The sequence below is a fragment of the Lygodium microphyllum genome, chromosome 1 (assembly GCF_053477565.2).
Source record: "Lygodium microphyllum isolate KBCC chromosome 1, Lygodium_microphyllum_v1.1.10, whole genome shotgun sequence".
Taxonomy (NCBI): domain Eukaryota; kingdom Viridiplantae; phylum Streptophyta; class Polypodiopsida; order Schizaeales; family Lygodiaceae; genus Lygodium; species Lygodium microphyllum.
In genome coordinates this window covers 171209210-171232268 of record NC_141135.1, presented here as the reverse complement: position 1 = coordinate 171232268, position 23059 = coordinate 171209210, and the positions used below count along the sequence as shown (strand labels likewise).

At 35.3% G+C, this 23059-nt stretch overlaps 1 protein-coding gene across 3 annotated transcripts; it reads left to right on the top strand.

Moving 5' to 3' along the window:
* The first annotated feature begins 16040 nt into the window (after positions 1 to 16040).
* On the top strand, positions 16041 to 22534 carry LOC148041976 (maltose excess protein 1-like, chloroplastic). 3 transcript variants are annotated; one of them, XM_087684608.1, is made up of 10 exons: positions 16041 to 16206; positions 16243 to 16385; positions 16564 to 16767; positions 20036 to 20326; positions 20418 to 20504; positions 21325 to 21426; positions 21510 to 21628; positions 21712 to 21774; positions 21935 to 21996; positions 22134 to 22534. In XM_087684608.1, exons 2-10 carry the CDS (start codon positions 16272 to 16274, stop codon positions 22235 to 22237), a joined length of 1146 nt encoding a protein of 381 aa, XP_087540734.1. In that variant the 5' UTR covers positions 16041 to 16206; positions 16243 to 16271; the 3' UTR covers positions 22238 to 22534. The 3 variants fall into 3 exon arrangements, 1 of the variants encoding a protein (XP_087540734.1); XR_015691847.1 differs by lacking the exon at positions 22134 to 22534 and having other exon boundaries at positions 16041 to 16385; positions 21562 to 21628; XR_015691846.1 differs by lacking the exon at positions 22134 to 22534 and having other exon boundaries at positions 16041 to 16385; positions 21544 to 21628.
* Positions 22535 to 23059: the final 525 nt, after the last annotated feature.

The following is a 23059-nucleotide window of genomic DNA, read 5'->3' as shown; positions in this document are numbered from 1 at the left end:
TGAGAGCTTTGTTATTTTTCTTTTTTCACATTGGATCATTTAGGATCATCAGGATCTTCAAGAATCTCCCAAAGATCTTTCCTCATCAAATGATACATGGTTTTCATTTTTCAAGTGTGGAAACCATTGCCATTGAATTTTTCCACTACCTCGATATATGAGAAAACTTCCATACAATTGCACTTTTGTGCTTTTATAATATTGAATTTATCCTTTCACAAATGTGAATACCCTTTTGATAAATAATTTGCATAATCAGTGTGAATAATACTATTTACAAAAACATAGTAGTGTGGACCCTCCTTTGTAGAAACTAGTTTGAGAGGGCAATGTGAACATGGACTAAACGAAACTAGTTTCAAGTAGGTAGTGTGAATGGGGCTTTGAGTGGGTTTTAATTAATCCTTGGAATAACTAAGACTATTGAAATAAAAAGAGATAAGGAAATCGATGAACATCATGACTATTGTGAATGTAGGCCGTCGTGAGCACAGATTATCGATGAGTAGCTCGATGAGCACATACTTGATGTCGATGAGCAACTCGACAGCCTCCCCTTGCAACAAGCAATAAATTTCAGATTTTTAAGCTCTTTTCGTAACCACAAACTCGATCTCTCTTTCTTCTCTCTTATGTCTACTCCATAGAAATAGACTGTGAGCTTGTGGGACAAGCGGCAGGAGACCTCAATCCAATGGAGCTTAAACCATCCCCTTAATGGTTGCAAGCTTCTTCTTATTGGCAATAAAAGACTTGTAAACCAATAATGAATAAATGAAGAAGGTGTATTTCAATAGCTTCCTTGAATCCACACCCTTGCAAGTTTCAATCCCAAGCATTAGACTCCTTGAGTAGGATCTCCTTGTCTTGAGCTACATGAGCCTTGAACCTCTTCAACTTTGTGTGACTATGGATGCCTCTTTACCTCATAGCCTCAAGGAAAGATGCTCTGATACCATCTTACGAAACATGGTTGAGAAAGAGAATAAGAGGTTATGGGAAAAGGAAGAAGAACAATAATGAGACCATGATAGCATGAAGGAGACTTGATTGATTTGATAGTGGAGCAAGTATATTGTTTTATAGCTTTTTAGCTTGGATATACATCTTACTCTTTGCTTATGGGATTCAGTTACATGTGCATCTAGCACCACATACATTTTAACAAAGATAAGGATAAATTGGAAGAGGAAAGGCTACAAAATCTTATTCATCAGGCTTTGGAAGGTAGATAGAGCATTAGTAAGCCCAAATGGCATTACTTATGCCAATCTATAGTACCTACATCTATATCCCAATGATAAAGATGGTATTTATAATGACTTTTTATACCCTGCAATGTTCTATAATAGCCATGTTTCACCCTATTTTGATCTTCAAGAGACTCGAATCATTGGGAGTGCTTGAATATTAAATTCTCTACTCATGGTACCTGTGTGAGGGATAAAATGGTATGACAGGCTCCCTACACATGCTCTAAATCATTGGGACATGGGCAAAGTTCTCCCTCGATCAATTGGTTGCACCCCTTTGAGATCTTTAATAGTGGGGGAGGGTTACCTCTCTAATGTTCCACTATCTCCCTAAACATCCACCTTTTTCCTCCGTGGGAATCTTAACATGGTAGAGACATGATACTCTAATCAATTATCATGATATGCATTATTGAAATATCCATTCAACTCATTCCATGAGATGCAATAGGATTGAAATTGGCAAAATGAATAGGGAGAGGGTCTTATCATGCAGTGACTCACTACTGACTTACCCTTTATAATGGATTATGCTATGTTTTGCCATGAATAAAAAATCATTAGATTAGAGCAAGAAATTCAACAAATTAGTTGGTTCTTTAGCAAATAGGATTGAATATATGGTAAAAGCTCAAGCAAAAGCTTCTAATTCACTGTTTAAATTAAGTAAGGAATACACTTGATGAATGGGCTAATTTAACGAATGATGGGCTGAAATTTGATGGGAACTTTTGAATTCTTTAATCTCTCAATCAAATGGACAAAGCTCAGTAATTGGATAGATGAGAGAGATCAAGAATTGAAGAGAAATATCTCTTGTATAGTTAGATGAAGGCTTGGATAATCTCAAGTGCTTGAATAAGCCTCTAGTTGCTTAATGTTGATGAAATAACCTTTAATACTCATTCCTTGGAAGCTTCGAAAAAATCTTGAAGCCTTAGAAGCTTGAGATTGGAGCCTTGAACCCATTTCTCCCAAATCTTGATTGCATGGAAGCTCTTAAGCTTAATCTTCCTCAACTTTGCAATTTCTTCAAGAAATCTTCATAAGAATCTTCAAGAAAATTGAGAGAAGTTGAAGTTTGGACTCAAGCTTTCATGGCTGTCTATGAACTGCAATGTTAGGTTTCAAAAGAGCAAGAAATATGCCAAAAGGACTAGAAAGGATGATTAGTAGAGGAGGATTTTGTTGCTTATTGAAGCCTTGATATGCAAGATTGATGTAGAAGAGGAAGCATAGTAGTAGATGATTAACAAGAGCCCCTAAAATTGCACTGTTTTTTCACGCTACTCCAGGAAGACCATAAATAGATATAGCTCCTTTGATTGGTTATATCCTTGCTTGGAATGAAGAGAGGAAGCTTATGCAAGTGTTGAATGACGTTTAGACATCAAGATTTGAGAGGTAGAGTGAGTTCTTTGCTGAAAACTCCATGAAACCTGTAGGGAAGCTTCAAGAAAGGGAAAGAGAACCCTCTCTTTGAAAAGTAACCACAGTTTGTTCTTCTCTTAAGTCCGTTAAATAGCTTGTAATAGATACACAATCTATTATTTTAGCCATGGTTTGGCTAAATCTCTCTAAGGTCTTTGTCAAAGCCCCAAGATTAGTCTCTAATCCAAGTAGAATGCTTGCAACTACCTACCATGTGGCTCTCGTACTTGCTATGCAAGATTAATAGCAAAAAATAGGAGAAAATATGTTTGAAAATGAGAAAATCAAATGGATCAAAAGCCCAAGGTACCACTTGTTAAGGAGAGAGCTGAAAGGTGAGAGAAAGAAGAGCAGAGGAGAGAGAAAATGGTGATGAGGAGAGAGAAAGACTAAAAAGTTAGGAAAGAAGAGACAAAAGCCATGGAAGCTGTGAACAAGGAGGTGAGATGAGAGATAGTAATTGTATTATTGTTAAAAGATGTGAAAATTTACATGTCTCACCCCTTTTATACCTATGTCAATGTGACAAGCTATTATTAATAATTCCACACTAAAATGTAGATTCTTTCCATCTTCTTATAACTTCAAAAAAATTTGGCATAAGAACTCTATGACTATCCAAAGATAGAGTGTATAAGTAGGGATAACACTTTCTAAAACCATAATTAGGCTTATATAACCTTTGACAAAAGTCTCTTCAAAATGAAAAGATAATCAAGTGAGCAACCTCTTAGTGTTTGAGAAGGTTGATAGGCTTCAAGGTGTTGACATCTTCCTACTACTTTAAGAGTCCATGTTTAAAACTGTGGCTTCCTTGACACAAAAAACCATTTTTCTTTTATAATTTCCTTCCATTTGATCATATTATGAGTATCTTAGAGTCTTGGTATGCATTAGTTTTCCAAAACAAGGATTAGATGCTCATCATCATCATTTCCTAAAATTAATGAGATATTTAAAATAATAACAAGACCAATAAAATCCAAAGAGCAACATCAAATATTAGGTGATCCTACTAGTGCCTATCTTTGTGCTTTCTAGCTACTTTTGTAGCTAACACTAGTAGAAAAACACAATGTGCACGATCTACAAGAGCCTTTTTTAGGTTGGTAAAAATAACCCTTCAGTGCATTGATTGCCAAAAAAAGCATAATGAAAGGCCTAGTTTGACAAGCATGTGTGATAGAGAAAATTCAACAAAGAAGTCTTAGTTCTTTTGTACTCACTTAGGGGCCATAAGAGAAATAATAAATTCAAACGTCTAGGACCCTACTATGTTCTTACAATTAGCAAAATCAGAAAAAATAGAACTCAAAACCTTGAAAGTTGAGATGATTACACACTTTAATGCTAGCAAGACAAAGAAGTACTATCTGTCAAGACATTACCTATGCAAATCACCTATATATGCTTGATATCTTGGTCAAAGACATCATAGTAATATAACAAGCGTTGTATGAGAAAATTGATTAGTAAGTTGGACCCGCTTAAGCAAGCTCATTCAAGCCACATACCCTAAACTAGATCCTCAGACTTCCATGTTAGGGCTATAACAAGTAGTAATCTAGACATTGATAAGGAACCTATTATCCTTTTGATGGCATACCTCTAGGTTAGATTAACTATTGCATCAAAGGAAGTCAAGGTCGATACTCCCAGAAACAAAGGCCTTGATTTCAATACCTTACCATATCACTTTTAGAATCAAGTGGGTCAACTATACTTACTTTCAAAAGACACACAAACTCCTCTCCTATGGTGGAAACGCCCTACTTTTTGCTAGGAAAATGTAAACTTATGGTTATGTTGTAATTAAAAATCACCCTTTTCTCTTCTATGTTCTTTTGAAACACAAAAATGTGGGGGGAGAGATTCTTCTAGCTGTCCATTTAAGTATCAAGTCCACTGCAATGTCAATTATGTTAGTTAACACATTTATTTGACATTCCCTAGGGCCAAGATAATCTCCACTTTTAGAACATGGGAATTCATTGAAGGCCACTCAAGAAATACCAAGCCAATCTTACTACCCAGATGCTTAATAAAGGGAGTGATGCCTTGCTACGAGAATATTGGATGCCAAAGCTAAAAACCTATAATCAATTACCAAAAGAAACTCACTTCTTCACAGGCTAAGGAAAATAGCAAGTGTCATTAGTGATCCAAGAAAGATTTTGATCAATCCATGGTAACCATAATAGTGCATAAAAAGTCAATCCAACAAAAAAAAAACCCCATATGGTTGTGTGCCTTATTGAAACGGGTTTCCAAAGTCTTGCATGTAGCAAGGATACTAGTAAGGCAAGTGTCAAATTTGGGTTCCAAAACGTGCCAATGCTACTCAAAATTTCTTCAAGATACCTACCAACTTTGATAATTTAGAACAACAATCAAGGTAGGAGGGCAAGACCACATGTCCTAGGCCCATGTTAGTAGCTTCTAAAAAGTCTTATCCCATTAAATATACTATGGGGTAGGATTATAAGCTCAATACTAGTCACACCTTGCCATTGCAACCAAGGAAAAAAAATAACCCCTTAAAAGTCCTAGTTGTGTAGTGGTAGCTTGCCATAAAAAACATAAGTCAACTAGCACAATGATAGGAGGTGCTAACCATGTAGATATGGACTTTAAAAAAGTTTCCACCACAAGCACAAAATAAAATATCCCACCCATCACAAGAGGAGGAATCAATAAAACTACATTGACCTTTAGAGAATTTTATGAAAAAAAGCCACCACCAAACCAACATGACAAAGCCACCTCCCCAAGTTAGCCTAAAACCAAAACACAATCAATGCTTTATTTATCAAATGGAAACGATATTGAACATATAAACAAATCTCTTGACTACTAAGACTTATTTGCCTAGATCGTATGAGCATATCTCTTGCAAAAGCATGTCAATAGAGGAAGAATTCTTAAAGGCCTCAACAAAGAAAGATGTAGAAGTTTGTGGTTCATCCCCAATTGGGCATCGATCATTAGAGTTTAGGACTAATATGAGATAATCAAGATTCGATAAAAAAGTGACTCACAAAGCCATTTCTTGAGAGATGAAGACTCTGCAAAAGAGTCTAGCACAACCAAGGTTTGATTATAGCACATACTCCAATTTGGAGATCCCATCAGTTAGCAAGTCCAAGTGATAAAGAAGAGCTAACCCATACATTAGAGATGAGGAAGACTAAAGGATACTCTAAGAAGCTAAGACTCGAACGAGAAAAATTAAAAGAAGTCTTATATGATATTCCAAAGTGACTCATGTGCTTCAAGAAGGGATACTGTATTGTTGTGATGCTCGGCACCAAGTGGAAAGGGAAATCTAGCAAGCCCATTAAGGAACATGCAAAGGTCAAGGAGATGAACCTTGTTAGGGAGAGAGAATTTGCACTGTCAGTATATATTGCCAATGACACTTTGACTAAGGATGAGAAGAAGCTCATTGACATACTCAAATAATTTCAAGATGTGTTCACCTAGCAAAATACTAATCTCAAAGGAATATTACTGCATGTATTGACACATATAATACCCATGGACTCCAACATCGAGTTCGGTAAATAGAGACCTTACCAAATGAACTCCAAATATGTGCATATTATGCAATACGAATTGGACAAGCTTCTTAAAGCAAGGTTCATCTACAAAATTGATCACACAAGCTTCTCAAGGTAAGTTCACCTATATACCCATAGATCTCGACATCAAGACCACTAAATAGAGACCTCACCCAATGAACCCAAAATGTATGCATCTTATGCAATGAGAATTGGACAAGCTTCTTGAGGTCAGGTTTATCTACAAAATAGCGGACACATGCTTCTTAAGGCAAAGTTCATCTACAAAATAGAGCACACAAATTGGGTATCACCAATAATAGTGGTGCTCAAGAAGAAGAGAAAGATTAGAGCATGGGATAACCATAAGAAGGTGAGTATCGCTACTAATTACCCCTTACCTTACATTGAGCACATGATTAAGCACATGGTGGTCAAGGAGGCATATAGAGTCTTGGATAGATTTTCAAGCTATAATGCGACATGTGTCCACCTTGATGACAAAACAAGATAGCCTTTGCATAGAAATGGGGTGTCCACATACATAGTCATGACCTTCAGGCTAATGAATGCACCTATGACTTTCCAATACTTGATGTGCATGATGTTCAAGAACATGTTCCATAAGAAAGAAATGCAACATTACATGGCCAAACACATATCAAGAGTAACAAATGGTAAAAATGGAATTGAGATTGATGATAATCTCCTAGATTCCCAATTGTTCTTGATGCAACAAGGGACTCAGCTCTTTGGGGATGACTTGACTCGATATTGGGTTGATGACATTGTAGATATGCTAGAGCATGGATTGCTTGAATGCCCAATAGAGAAGGCTCGCCTTACATACCTCTTGATTAAAGTGAGTCCCTACCCTCAAAGGATAGTTGTACAGGTTAGGGTAGGACAATTTTTTAAGGAGATGCATTTGCAACCTTGAATTGAAGAAGCATTATAGGAGACACATGGCAAAATAGTCAAAGGATACCTTGATGCCATGATCACAACTTGAAAGGTGCTACAATCACAACTTTGGTTTGGAAATTATTGGAGAACACATCAAAATTTGTTATGCACTACAATGAGTGTCAAAAAACAAAGGTGCCTACTATTAAGAAAGATAAAATAGAGACAATGTCCACTTGAACCCATCAATACTTTGAGAAATTAATTATTGACTCTTGGGACTAATGAACCCAATAGTGTAATATTCTCAAGCATGATACTTTATTGTCATTTGTGAGTGACTACATGAGAAAATGCACAAAGATGAGAGCAATATGAAAAAACAATGCTAGAACAATGGTTGTGTAGTAATTGTTGGGCCACTATACAAGTTCTTAAGGAGTGGATGCAAAAGTGCCAGCAGGCATACAAAGCCTTGAAAAAGGCTCTCATTGACACACATAGCTTACAAGTCTTAAATTGAAAAACCACATTCCATGTGCATATTGATGCATCTAAGATCACCACTGGAGCAATACTCTGCCAACCAAGCAAGCACATCATGGATTTCCCATTGATTTTTACTAACTAACAACTCATAGAGATATAAATAAACTATTCAAAGACAAAATGGGAAGGCTAGTTGGCATGGTAAATGTAGTGAATAAGTTTTGCCATTATCTATTAGTTGCTTCTTTCACCTTCTCTTCTTTGTTATACTTAGTGTGAATAAATCGTACATTATAGGCCACATTGCAAGATGGTTGCTCTTGCTCTTAGAATTTGACTTCAATATAGTTGTTAGAAAAGAAAAGAAGCATTACATGGCCAACCACATGTTGAGAGTGACAAGTTGCAAAAAGGCAATTGGGATGATCGAGCTTTTTTTTAGCAACCTCCAATTTTATTCCACATAGTCCTCTTGGTCCTCTTTTTAATCAAGCACCATGGTTGCTCCTCCATTGCTATCACCACCACCACCATCACATCTTACTCTCCCCCTCCTCATCAATACCACGACCAATAGCATCACCAATAGTTATTTGTCTCTTCCCCCCCTTTTAACTACCTCAAGTACCAATTCCTGTCTCTTTGTATATATCTCTCTTCTTTGATATGTTGGGGATCCATCATTGACATCTCCCTTCCCCCCCCCCCCCCCCCACACACACACACACACACACGTATCAGTGATGCACATAGATAATGTTTACATGGGTTGCAAATTCTTAAATAAGTCTTCAAATCAAATCTACAACTTGTACGATTTTGATACCACTTGAAATAGTAAACAAGTCCAAAGGTCAATAAGGTCAAGAGCCTCTCAGAGATGTCCATTTGATTTCATAATTAGAGGAAGAACCTCCCAATTATAGGTTGAAATCATGAATGTTGTCCCATCTTAACAAACTATAGGACAATTTATGCAATGTGTAAAATATGCACTATGTCTAGGCTAATTTGAGGAGTTGTGTCCTACTATAGCAACTGTGGAACCAAGCAGGCCTTGTGCAACCTATGCTTCTAATCTTAAAATGTGATGCAAAATAAGAACTAATCTTGTTGAGAAACTCAACATTCAAAGCATAAATGGGTGGGGTATGCAATGGGAAACACATAAATGAGATTAGTATGTGGAACATATACTAATATGCCACATATAGTACATATACTTGTAATATTATTTTAGATCCACACATGTCATCTTCTCTCCCATGTGATTTCAAGGAAAACATAATAAATAATTAAGTTTTATGCGCATGTTTTTTTGTAAGAATAAGCTAATATCCTACATTATAATGAATCAAAAGGACTAACAACTCAAACTCTAAACATTATAGGAAATCCAAAATGCACAAAACATAAAAAACCGATGCATTTGAAAGAAAATAACAAATTAAAATTCTTAAGCTTGACAATATAATATAGCATGCTTATTGGCACATTTGCTCAACTACTCTCCAATTCTTTCAATTCTTTTGTAGAGTAATTGATGCAACTTTGAGTTTGACCAAGAATGTAATGTGAATGGGGTCCCCCAAATGAACTAATGCCACTAACTTGATTAGTAGTACTACCACTACTATGACCATCATAACCATTACTACTACTTCTACTATGACTACACCACCACTAGGAATGTTGCTGCTATTGGTCCTATTGCTATAAATCCCATTACATGTGTTGTTGCTCTTGCTTCTACTATTATCAATTATATGATTAATATTACATCACAAATCACTTTACTACTAGTGTTGTTATGACCACCACTACTATTTCTACTATTGTGGTTGTTCTCGTTATTGCTACAACTATGACTATTACTCCTACTACTAAGACTACAACTACAACAACTCCTATTGCCTATTGCGTACTACCTACTGTCTAACTGCTACTATTTATTGTTTTTTGCTACTTCTATAGCACATATTACTACAAGGATTGCTATCACTACTACAATACTGCTATTGCTTGCATTATTACTATTGCAATTGGTATTGGCACTAGTTGCTCCTCCTACTATCTAACATACTTTGAAGAATTTCTCTAGATATCAAGATATGAAACATAGAACCAAGCAACCAAAGCTTACCCAAACTAGCGATAGGTAATAGAAAACTTACCTCTCCAAGCTCTAATCACCATGGATTTATTGTGTAACTTCTTCCAAATATCAAAACTTGACTTAGCCCTTTGCCACATACTCTTTCATGAACCACACATAGTTGCTAAAGCTAAAATGTTTTTGCATTAGATGTTCACATAGATTATAAGTATTTTAGTCATGATGGCAAGCATCTCCTCATACCACTTGAATGCATGAGGCTAAATCTTGAGACTTAAACTAGAAGCCTACTTTGAGACTCCATCATTTTGGATTTCTTATTTCCTACCTCGAGATCAAGACTAGGCACTCTAAGCATATATTCTCATGGTGCTTCATGTCGGTATTCTCATGGTGCTTTGCACCGAGGTTTGAAAGGATGTTTCATGTGGCAAGAGGATTCATGGGAGATTGATATAAGAAACATTATATGAACTTCAAAAGCTTTAGTAGCTTAGACTAATATAATGTTGAATGTATGAAATGCAATATATGGGGATGTGGTACTCACTAATGTATATGGAGCAAAAGGCCAATGTTAATAGGATTAAGCCTAAACTATATCTCTAATGAAACCTTATGACCATTTCTCAAAGTTTCTCAAAGACAAACACATTTAATGGTGATTTCTATTCATATTGAGTCTATAATGGCATGCATACCAATAACATCACATAAACATGATAATCCATAAACTATATTAATAATTTTTTTTTCTTCTTCTTGTTTCACACACACACACACACACACACACACACACACACACACACACACACACACACACACACACACAAGATAAAAAATAAAATAATTAATAATATATGTACATAATTATATATGCATAATACATTAATTAAAATATAATTATAAATGTTTTATTAATAATAAATTGATATATTAATAATTAATGATTAATATCCAATCAATTACATAGAATAACTAATAATTATAGTACATATATTATAATTATCATCATATAAATATATAATAATTATCAAATAGGATTAGATATTATAATTATATATTAATGTATACATATAGTACTATATATATATATATATATATATATATATATATATATATATATATATATATATATATATAAATTTATGTATTATTATTATATATGTTTAAATATACTAAATATATATACTAATTATTATACACTTAAATATATAAAAATAAAAATAAATAAATAAATATATAATTTTAATTAATTTAGATAGTAAACAAATGATAATTATACATAGCAATTAAGTATTGATATGTATTGCAAATATTAATTATATATGTATATGTATTGATTATATGTTAATTATAATTTACATAATAATAACTAATAATTAATGATTAATACATAATCAATGTGTGTTTTGGGGGGTGTATGTGTGAGTGATATACACGCACACACACATCTTTTTCATTTTGCATGTTCTTGTTTTTCTTAAAGCTTTATATGTGTGTGTATGCGCACGCACGCGCGCGCGCGCACACACACACACACGTGTGTGTGTGTGTGTGTGTGTGTGTGTGTGTGTGTGTGTGTGTGTGTGTGTGTGTGTGTGTGTGTGTGTGTGTGTGTGTGTGTGTGTGTGTGTGTGTGTGTGTGTGTGTGTGTGTGTGTGTGTGTGTGTGTGTGTGTGTGTGTGTGTGTGTGTGTGTGCGTATATGTGTGTTTAATAGGTGTGTTTATTGTGTGGTCTTGTAAATGTGTGTCCTCACTCTTCCTCTCATCATTTTTATTTTCTCTCATTTCTCTTTCTTCCTACTATAACTCATCTTTCTTCACCTCATACCTGTCTCATATGTGTGTATATGCACACATATGTATATATACATATGCACATGTTTGTATGCATTGTGTGTGTGTGTGTGTGTGCGTGTGCGCGTATATGTGTGTTTAATAGGTGTGTTTATTGTGTGGTCTTGTAAATGTGTGTCCTCACTCTTCCTCTCATCATTTTTATTTTCTCTCATTTCTCTTTCTTCCTACTATAACTCATCTTTCTTCACCTCATACCTGTCTCATATGCGTGTATATGCACACATATGTATATATACATATGCACATGTTTGTATGCATTGCATGTATATGCATATTATATGTATGTGTGTATGTACGTATGTATGGATGTATTTGTATGTGGATGTGATTATCTCCATATGTGTGCATGTGCATATTTGTAAGCATGTGTTTCATAAGTACATATCTATTCTCTCTCATCTCTCTCTATTTTTTCTCACTCATATATATTTATGTGTGTATGAGCATGCCTACATATATGCATACATGTGTGTGCACGCGTACATGTGTATTATGTGTGCATATATTGTTCATTTTTAAAAATAGTCTACGTGCATTTGTGTGTGGTTTTAGAGTATGTATACATTGCGTAAACATGTTCAACCATTAAAATCATAATCCTATCCCATAATGTAAAAAAAAGCTCTTTTTTAATAGTGTGTGTATTTGTGGATGTTTTTATAGTATGTACACATTGCATGCACATGTTTAATCATTAAAATATAATATCATTTTATATTTATAATAAAAAATTCATATATATATATATATATATATATATATATATATATATATATATATATCTCCCTCCCTCCCTCTCTCTCTCTCTCTCTCTCTCTCTCTCTCTCTCTCTCTCTCTCTCTCTCTCTCTCTCTCTCACCCACATACAATTTTTCAAAGGCTCATCTTTCTCCTTTCCATGATCATATCCTATATTCAATCAAAAAAGAGAAAAATAGAGAGAGAACCACATACAAATTTTCAAAGACTCATCTTTCTCCTTTACATATATATATATATATATATATATATATATGAGAGAGAGAGAGAGCCCACTCACCCTTCAAGAAAAAGCCATTTTTATTTCTTGAATATAACAATCCTCCTTGTGCCACATAGGCTTGGGAGCCTTCTAGTTGGTTCTCGGGATCCCTAGGCAAAGCTCTCAATAATACACAGAAAAGATATTGGAGGCCTATTAGTAGCTGTGACACCATTTAGATAGCACATACTTTTAACTTAGTGAGGATAGTGTTAACTTGGGTTAATAAACTTGTATCCCTTGATGTTGTGGAATACATAGTACCAAAATGGATTTCCTTTAATGACAATTCCTTTTATTAAGAATAAATTCAATTTGAGGCTTTAGCTACAAAGTCATATGGCATCCATTATGGGTCTATGCTAGATTATTAAAGAAGGATAAAATTATCATATACTTCATTACAATCCCATATATTTTTCATTGTTAAAATAGAAAAGTACAAATAAAGAATCATTGTTGTACCATATAAGTTTTAAATCTTGTGTGTATTGTCTTGTTATACAAAGGACATTACTCAATGGATAGGATGGATTTCTTGATATGATTCTTTAATTTAACATCCACTCCCAAAAAGAATAAATATGAATCTCTAATATTCCATTTTAAACATCTTGGAATTTTTAATGTTTTCATCTTGAGTACACTTCATTACACATATTCTTCAAGATTTGTCATGGTGTCAAATATCACCAGTTAGGTGTAACTTATATTTGTTTGGTTGTACCGCTACCTTTTTGTGATTTTGCTCCAAAGTGAATAGTTCTTTACATAAAAATTTTTAAACACCATGGGACATATATGGTCCTTGTGGGTATCATGATACTGTGATAAAAGCAATACGGTGATAACATACTCTGAGCAAGAATCCTTGAAAACAAAAATTTCAAGGCCAAGCTTTCCTTAAATTAGCAAGATAACTAGGTCGAAGTTATCTCCAGCATGGATATTCTAAGAGGTTGATTGAAGATCATTCAATTTTTCTAGGTCTTTTGGAAACTCTAGTGTAGGGTATGGAGGCAAGATCTTTGACCCTAGAAATTTGAAGTGATTGAATGAAGAGATTTTACACTAATAGGACCTTCGATCTTGTGCATGAAACCAACAAAAAGAGATAAGAGGGAGCTTTCTAGGGACAATCAGGTTTTCCTAAGGATGAAGGAGACTACAGTTTTTAAAAGTTGATAGCTTTCAAATATGGCATCAAAACATGGGTATTCAACTGGTTGAGTGGAAGAGAGAAAAACCTTTTGAGCTCATTTATGAGATTAATGTGACTATTGACATAATATATAATTGTAAGTTTGCAATGCCCATACATACATACATACATACATACATACATACATACATACATACATACATACATACATACATACATACATACATACATACATACATACATACATACATACATACATACATACATACATACATACATACATACATACATACATACATACATACATACATACATACATACATACATACATATATATATGGTCTAAGTTTATAGCTCATGAAACTTTCTTGGTTGTTTGTACCCTAGCAAATTATGGAAGTGAGGCTCTCATCAAAACCTTCATCCATGAGGTCAATGGCTTCCACCATAGTTTTCTAGCATGCTGATTACGGTGTAACAAGATAAACGTGTATTCTCTTTGGGATTATGGTTTACTAGCTTTTTGTTTTTTGAAATGGAAATGTGAACTTCTTGTATTTATAGTTTGTTGGGAGACATGGATTTAGTCATATACTAATACGACTTTAAAAAAACCACAAATATCATTTTCTGTCATTTTCTTACTTATATGGAGAATTCCACTTGGAAAATGGTTGGTCCCTATGGAGTGTCTGACTATTTTGAGATCTGTTGTTAAGATCTATCTGGAATTACTACAAAGCATGATAAGTCAATTTTGCATTGGGCTAATTAAAAAGTATGTCCTAGAGCGTTATCAAAGTGGTTTCCAAGGCACTACTTTTTGCTATCTATTCACACCTTAACCTTTTGATGGATATGTGACGAAGTCACATATTTATGGTGTTTGATTATTAGTAAATTTGGTTTGATGTTTGGTCTAATTTCATAACTTTGAGATGTATCTCTGATTTCTCACATTGATAAAATGATCCATTTTCATTCCATGCGAAAAAAAAAACAAATACGTTAAGTACAATAATACTACAACTAACTATTGAAAAAGAAGTCTCTCTCCCTTGTGAAAACCACTAAGTTTATGCCTCAAGTTTTGTGCGCATCTACTACACTTTATCACAGTTATAATTAGGGGGTGCCAAATCCACAATATCAAGCTAATATCATGATGAAAAGATCAAATGTACGATGATGAGAAACTTAGGACCTATGCTTTAGACATGCCTAGCAAAGCTACATTGCAAGTATAAGGCTATCTCACTTAAATAATTTGTTGTGAAATCCCTCACAATTTGGAATACTATCTCACATATGTTTTCACTTAATGCACCTAGTCTAAGCCCAATTGCCAAAACATATATGCATACCTAAGATGTGTTTTCCTTGTTGAAGATGGTGGTTGACTAAGGCAAAAGGACCAATAAAGCTGAGTCCCTCGAAAATAGAACACACCCACCTGAATTAGGAATAATTTTCCATTTTGCCACTTGAAGATATGACAAAATTGTGCACGTGTTAAATATTTGTTTAGATGTGAGTCGAGTAACTGAACTATGTAAATTCTTTTATATTTTGGATGTTGTAAAACCTCATAACAATATTAACGCAACCTTAAGGGCCACTTTATTGGGCTCTCACTCCTACTCTTTTGTGAACCCTCCATTTACAACTAGATCTACTTGATGAAAATATCAAAATACCCCAACTTCTTTTATTTGAGTGTCACATAGAGTATATATATATATATATATAGAAGTATTACGAAAATGTTATATAACTCACTTGGACTTGGAAAAGAGGATTGAATGGGGGATTCTTAGGTGTTGCTCTATTGACCCCTTCAACGTGATGAGGGTCACAAGCTTGACTTGCAAAGACAATGAATAATGGCCATAAAAAGGCTTATATATGTATCTATATATGTGAGAGGGAGTGTGTGTGGAGAGAGAGATTTTTTCAAAACTCCTAAGGGTAGGGTATTCTGAGAAACGCTCTCTCAAGATTCACAATTGTGAAGCTAAAGACAAAGCACTAATGAGAGTGCCACAAAAGTAGGGGCAAAAGAAGGGTGATTGTGGCATGTAAGCACGCAGGCAAAGGACTTGTGAAAGAGAATAGAAGGAATAAAGAGGGGGAGGTGGTAAGGATCACAAGGGGTCCATGGACCAAGTTGGTAAAGCGACTAACCCATCAATCACCTCTCATGTCCTCTCCCCGCCCCGCCCCCCCCCTCCCCCCTCTCTCTCTCTCTGCCTCTCCCCCTGTCAGCATGTAATAACAGCGCCATATCTCAAGAATGGAAACACTACCTTTCTCGACTAGTTAATACTCACTCTTCTGCATCATCTTCCTTGTCTTCTTCTTCTCTTTCTCCTTCGCCTTCGTACTCATCGTCGTCGTCGTCGTCGTTGTCGTCGTCGTCTTCTTCTTCTTCTTCTTCTTCTTCTTCTTCTAACTAATTCCTGCACGGCCATGGCCTTTGCTTCCACCAGTCGCCCCAGTTCCCTCAGGGATATTCTGGCCCCTCTTCCCAAAGCAGGCTTCGACTCCTCAGACGACGATAATCCCCGTCATCATGACAATGCGGTACAGTAAACGTATCACTGTAACGCATGCTACATATATATATATTGTCAACCCGGTTCTTTACATTATATTAGTAAGGCGCTTCAGTAAGCCCTAATTCTGGTGATGGGCTTGAACGAGAGACATGATCAGATCATGAGCGAGAACGGGTTCTTTACGTTATATGGTTGTGCTGCAGGCTGATCAGAGGGTCGGGTATGGCACGTTTGGGGCTGACAGTATGAACGATAATCTGTGGCTGTGGAGATGGGAGCATGCCACCGCCCGGATTGCTGAAAGTGCCACCCTTCCTTTCCTTCTCATGCAGCTGCCTCAGATCATCCTCGACGCCCACAACCTCCTCAAACACAACTATACCGCCCTCTCTGCTGTCCAATGGAAGGTCAGCAATACATTACATATGATACATCTCCATGCGTCAATATATAGAGGTGAAATCACTCATAATGGGATTGTATGTATGTGTGTGTGTGAGTGGACAATGAGTGTTTCCAAGGAGTCTTTTGCCTAACGCATTGTTGAACTAAGTAGGATACAAACCCAATAATTCAGATAGCTTAATAGAGATCAGAGTTTCGATCATTAATGTGTAGCTTTACTTATGTTGTATCTATGTACATATGTGTATGTATATACACATGTTTTGCATTTATTCATAGCATATTTACATTTGTTTTATATGACAATTTCTCCAAACATCTAGACTATTGTGTTCATCAAATAATATGGATGTGGTTAAAATTGTAGCTATTCCAACTCCAATATTCTAGTGCACAAAGATGTTATACAAACCTAAGATTTGTTGTAAGGGTTTCAAATGTCTTACATTCTTCTTGCCTTGGTTTGATTGTAGTGTCACTTTACTCTCATTAAACACTTTCTAAGCAAGCTTTAATGAATTAATTGATGAAAAAAACAATCACCTCACCAAGTGTACCCAATGTGGGTAGCGTGCACATCCCTTTTGATGCTCTTTAACCCACTTCTCACTCTCTTTTCTCAAGAGTTCATATGTTGGGAGTGAATTACTCTTGCATGTGAATAAAAGCTAGTGTATTTTGAGGTACTTGCTTAATAATCCATAATGAATGAAGTGCCTCCTATAGTATTGATGGGTCATACCATCATTCAAGCTTTTTTAATACCCTCCATGTCCCCATTTGAACATGTCCTTGAGGGGTTATGAGTGCGTGTGTACGACGTCTAAATCCTTAGTCCCCCCCACCCAACATAGCTTTCTTTGTATGCCTTGATTAGGAGTGCATGCATGTGCATAAATGCTTAACCCACTAGTGCATTTTTCTTTTTAGATCTAACTAAATGGGGACTAAGTCCTTGACTCCTATAATGCATGTATGTCCTTGAGAGGTTAGGGATGTATATATGTGACTCAATCCTTAATCCCCCCACCACTTTAGTTTTCTTTGTATGTCTTCTGTTCAATGATAATGCAATTAGCCATATATACTCTCTAAATGGCATGAATTTAAAGATGAAGATGATGGAAACCTTATAGTGCAATTCCTAGAACAAATAAGTGGTTCTTTTGTCAAGGACATTCCCAATCCATTATGCAAGGCTTAGGATTGGAAAGGATGGACCTTGCATGTTCCTCTCCTTGATTTTTCTTTCGACCTAAATTTTTGAGACTTGCTTCTTCAAAAGTTCAATAAGAAACATTAATTGTTGACATATAGTCTTAGCCCCTCTCCCTAGGAGCTAAAAAACGTGACACCTTTAAAATATACATTCCTAATTCATCATTTAATGTACATGACTCACTAAGCATAAACTCAAACCACTTTTTACAATATAACCAACTAATGTTGTAAAATTGGGGCCCTTTTTCTTTGCAAAATAACTTGTCATATAATTCCTTGGTTGATGTGTATAGCTATATTGCAAAACGTACTAGGTTTAGTTAGGGCACATGCCTAATAGAGACTATAGTCTTTACTTTTCATCTCTTTTTATTTTCTAAGGTTGTTATTCATTCTATCTATAGCAAGCATTGGTCAATGGTCATCACTTTTCTCTCTTTCTTTAATAACTCAAAGAAATTGCATCCTCCAAGTTAGGTCTAGATGCTAATTACTTTTATGGATTCCCTAGACACCTATAGAAAATTCATCAACCTATACTCCAAACAACCTAGAGAAAGTGCATCATCCTTTCCTCCAAACAACCCAAAGAAATTGCATCATCTTTTAATTGAAGTAGTGATCACTAATTGTTTTTCTCCCTTTCCTAGGCACCTAAAGAAATTTTGTAATCCTTACTCCAAATGCCTTCTACATTCAAGTAAAATGTGGAATGAGAAAGGAAACTAGTATTTGTTCATGTTTTCTAGTTATCCACAATAGTCCACAATGCACACACCCATAGGCATCCCAATATAAAGTAAAACCAAAGATAAGGTTGTCAATTTAATTCTTGGAGATAGAGTTGTCAATACATCTGTGATTACTCACATTGGAGGGAATATGCTACTTCAAGAAAGGCCTTAATGGCCAACAATGGAAGGATAAAACACATTTATAAGAACGAATCCAAATTCTATTTTCATTGATGAGAAATACTTTGCCATCGATTTGAACTATCATGTGAAGGTCCACTTGAACTTGACATTGACAATGGCCTCCATACACCAGAGAAATAAATAGACTAAGTTTATGCGTGCATGCATGTGTGTATTTGATTGTGTGTATGCGCGAGTGTGATTTTCTATTTTTCAAAAGACAAAAACATAGGTTGTTACACACCTTATTATCAAATAGAAGGTAATATCCCAAATGTGAGATACTAGACCACCTAATTTTGATGATTCGGAAGCATACATTGGAGTCAAGTTCTTGACATTTTGTTAGCCTTTGGAGAGAAGCATCTCTAAATTTCATGATATCAACTAATTTTTTTTATAATATTTGGTTATCCACAAACATAGGAGATGAACTTTGGGCTACACTATCAATTACTTTGTCAATATATCTAGTCATAAAAATACCAAAGGGTTCTTGATCATCCATGTAAATATTATCTCCACCAAGAGTACTATGTTTGTAGGTTTTCCCTTATGTTGAGAAAAACATTAGTTATTATGGCTATAGAGATTTTCATTTCACACCACTGAATAATAAGCTGTGCAATTAATTGACACAAGCTATGCTAGCTAAATGATGGAAATATGCTAAAAAAGATTTTGATTAAAGATAGAAATTGCATAATTTTCTAGGTTTCTCGTCCCTTAGAATTGTTGCAATGCTTTTTGGATTGAGTAGAAATCACTGAACATCTATGCATCTAGGAGGAACAAGTTCTCTTACTTTCATTGTCATTTGCATTAGTCCTTACAATATGGCTATTCCAAATGAAAGAAAATTGGCCAATGTGATTTATATTTGTTTTAAATTGAGGGTAGAATAACATTTTCTTGTAGCTTGTGTGTGCTTGTCTACAAGCACTTATTCATTGAACATTGCAAGGTGTCCTTACATGTTTGTTTGAATTAATAGAACATGAGATTAACCTCGTTAGAAAGTTTGAATATGTACAAATATGGTATCATTAATCATGTCTTTTTTTGAGGAAATGAAATCATAAACTTAGGACCATTCTATGTTTGTGACAATTTTGGCAAAGTGTTTTTACAGGCACAACTAACATCTTTAGCGGGAAACCTCTCTCTCATGTCATACTTTGTGTATAAGAAGGAGAGGGGAGCAACAATTGTGCAAGCAGTGGGAGTGCTCACTACACTTGTGGTGTTGATACAACTTGCAATTGCAACAACCATGCCTTTGTATGTTCTTATGATCACAGTAATCTCGTGCCTCATTGGGTTTGTGGTTAGTGGTCTACAATACAAAAGTTATCTCAAAGAGGAAGTTTGGAGGATTTGGCAAGAAATCCTTGGGGTGGTGGGAATCTTCGTGCTGTGCCAAGTAAAACATCAAATATAAATTTTCCTATTCTCAAATGTTTTAGTTATCTCAACTAATGAACAAACTAAGTAGTTCCTTTTGCATGTCACAGATAATTTGGTCAACTTTTGACTTTCTTCCAAGTTCCATCTTTCCAGGAGCCATTGCTGCACTAATTGATGTTACTTTGATTTTTTTGGTAAACAATGTTTTTTCGTAAACACAATTATCTAGAAACAAATGCAAAAATTGATAAATATCTATGCAAACATATGTGTGTGTGTGTGTGTGTGTGTGTGTGTGTATCCAAATTTAACTACACGTGTGTTTGAACACATGTGCCTATGTTTATCACTCACTCACACACACACACACACACACACACACACACACACACACACACACACACACACACACACACACACACACACACACACACACACACACACACACACACACACACACACACACACACACACACACACACACACACACACACACACACACACACACACACACACACACACACACACACACACACACACACACACACACACACACACACACACACACACACACACACACACACACACACACACACACACACACACACACACACACACACACACACACACACACACACACACACACACACACACACACACACACACACACACACACACACACACACACACACACACACACACACACACACACACACACACACACACACACACACACACACACACACACACACACACACACACACACACACACACACACACACACACACACACACACACACACACACACACACACACACACACACACACACACACACACACACACACACACACACACAGGTCCAATAATGCATGCATACTTGTAGACATAAATACGATGGCTTTGTTGGTTATATACTTACATGCTCCTTTTATACACACGTACACACTATTTATGATGGTCTTTAGTCCAACCTTGAAGTACTAACATTGTCCAATGATGATTTGTTGATATAGGCAAGGCTTGATAGGTTACCAACATACATCTTGAGAATGATGGCTGGTGTATCAGGATGGACAGCAACATTATTATTTATGTGGTCTCCAATAGCACAATTGGTGGGTTTTTGAACCAAGAAAAAGAAAGTATAATCATGCTACAAATGTTTCATATTTGCTAATGGTGTCCAATGGTTTTTTAGTACACAAACTTTCTAAACCCCTCCAATATCGAAGGCCTTTCTGTGTATACAGAATTACTTGCCTTCATAGGCAATGGATTTTTGATGGCTCGAGCACTATTCATAAGAGATCTTATGTGGTGAGAGCTTTATAGATTTCAATTTTTTTATTTTGTTTACTTCTTAAAGGTTTGGTTGATAGTAAACCTCATTTTGAATATAGGTTCACAGGAGCATCTTGTGGTTGCTTAGTGCAAGGATGGGCTATCATTTTTAGCATGTATTTGTAAGCAACTCTACTCCAATCTACAATTTTTGCAAGTGGGAGATGTGCTAATAATTTTAGAAATTTTTGCAAGTGGGAGACATGTGCTTACATGTTTGGAAATTAATTTTTCTTGTTTTTCTTTTCAATATCATGCTCATTCTTTGTTTTTATTTTGAAGATACCAAGCTACAAGTGGTTGGATATTTTGGATTGTGACTTGCTCCTCCATATGTTGGTTAGGTATTTGCCATAAATCCTAGTACAATATTGCATAGATTATAAGTTAAGGATTTCTATCCATCACAATATAACAAAACTATAGTTCAAATCAAGAAAATATCTAACATATCTTGTGTTTGCATAATATCCGAGGGCAGGCCTAATACTTGTAATGGACCAAAAAGCTTACTCCTTGAGATGGCCATTCTCAGGGTTAATAGAACTATATCTTGGAACTAGAGACTACATGTTTCTAAAGTGAAACTCTTCCACATATTCTCCCACAAATCATGTAAAATAGATATAGAAATGATGATCATAAAGTATATTCTAACTCATTTCATCGAGTGGTGGCTTGCTCAAAGGAAGTGGCAATTGAAGAAGTCGAAGCCTTGCAAAATCTCTTATTTTTTGAAAGAGAGAGTAATTTATCATTTGGATAGAGTTAAATACCAATGGGCATATGATTAATTTAAAGAAATCTTCCTTATGCTTAGAGCATGTTGTGAATCGTATCCAAACATGAGACATTGTATTGTATTCTTTAAAAGGGTCCTATGATGAGCCAAAACTTTAGTTGAGTTGCAAAAGTGGCTGTAGCATGTTCATAATAAGATATATTCTACTACATATTATCTTATATAAGGCCTACATGCATTTCTTTGACACTTGACAGGTAACACATAAATAAAAAAGCATGTAACGTGGAAAGAGAGGCAGCACACTTTTCTTATTTTTCCAAGAGAAATGCTATTTTTTTTCATGAAATGAGGGTATTATAGCATAGAATAAATCATCATGCCATGAAGAAAGTCATAAAATGATAGTGATGAACTACTTATGATAATTTATAGATGCAATTTCTTAACATCAACATATTGTGCCTTTCTATTTTTGTGGAGATTATACATTACTACATACTGCTTATTTTCTCCCATCTCTTAAAGCATTTAAATGAAAATTAAGCTCAATAACACCTCACCTTTCATGAACAAGAGAAACCACTAGATTTGGTAGCCTTAACCATTTTGTGGAATTTTTAATTGGAATGTTGAGGAATCTTAGAACATTGAAAGGATCCTAA

What these genes read in the sequence shown, in the direction of transcription:
- LOC148041976 (XM_087684608.1), top strand. Translation starts at nt 16,272, where the DNA reads ATGGCCTTTGCTTCCACCAGTCGCCCCAGTTCCCTCAGGGATATTCTG. An exon ending in ATCATTTTTAGCATGTATTT is followed by an intron (nt 21,775 to 21,934) that starts GTAAGCAACTCT and finishes TTTATTTTGAAG; the next exon opens with ATACCAAGCTACAAGTGGTT. An exon ending in CTCCTCCATATGTTGGTTAG is followed by an intron (nt 21,997 to 22,133) that starts GTATTTGCCATA and finishes ATCCGAGGGCAG; the next exon opens with GCCTAATACTTGTAATGGAC.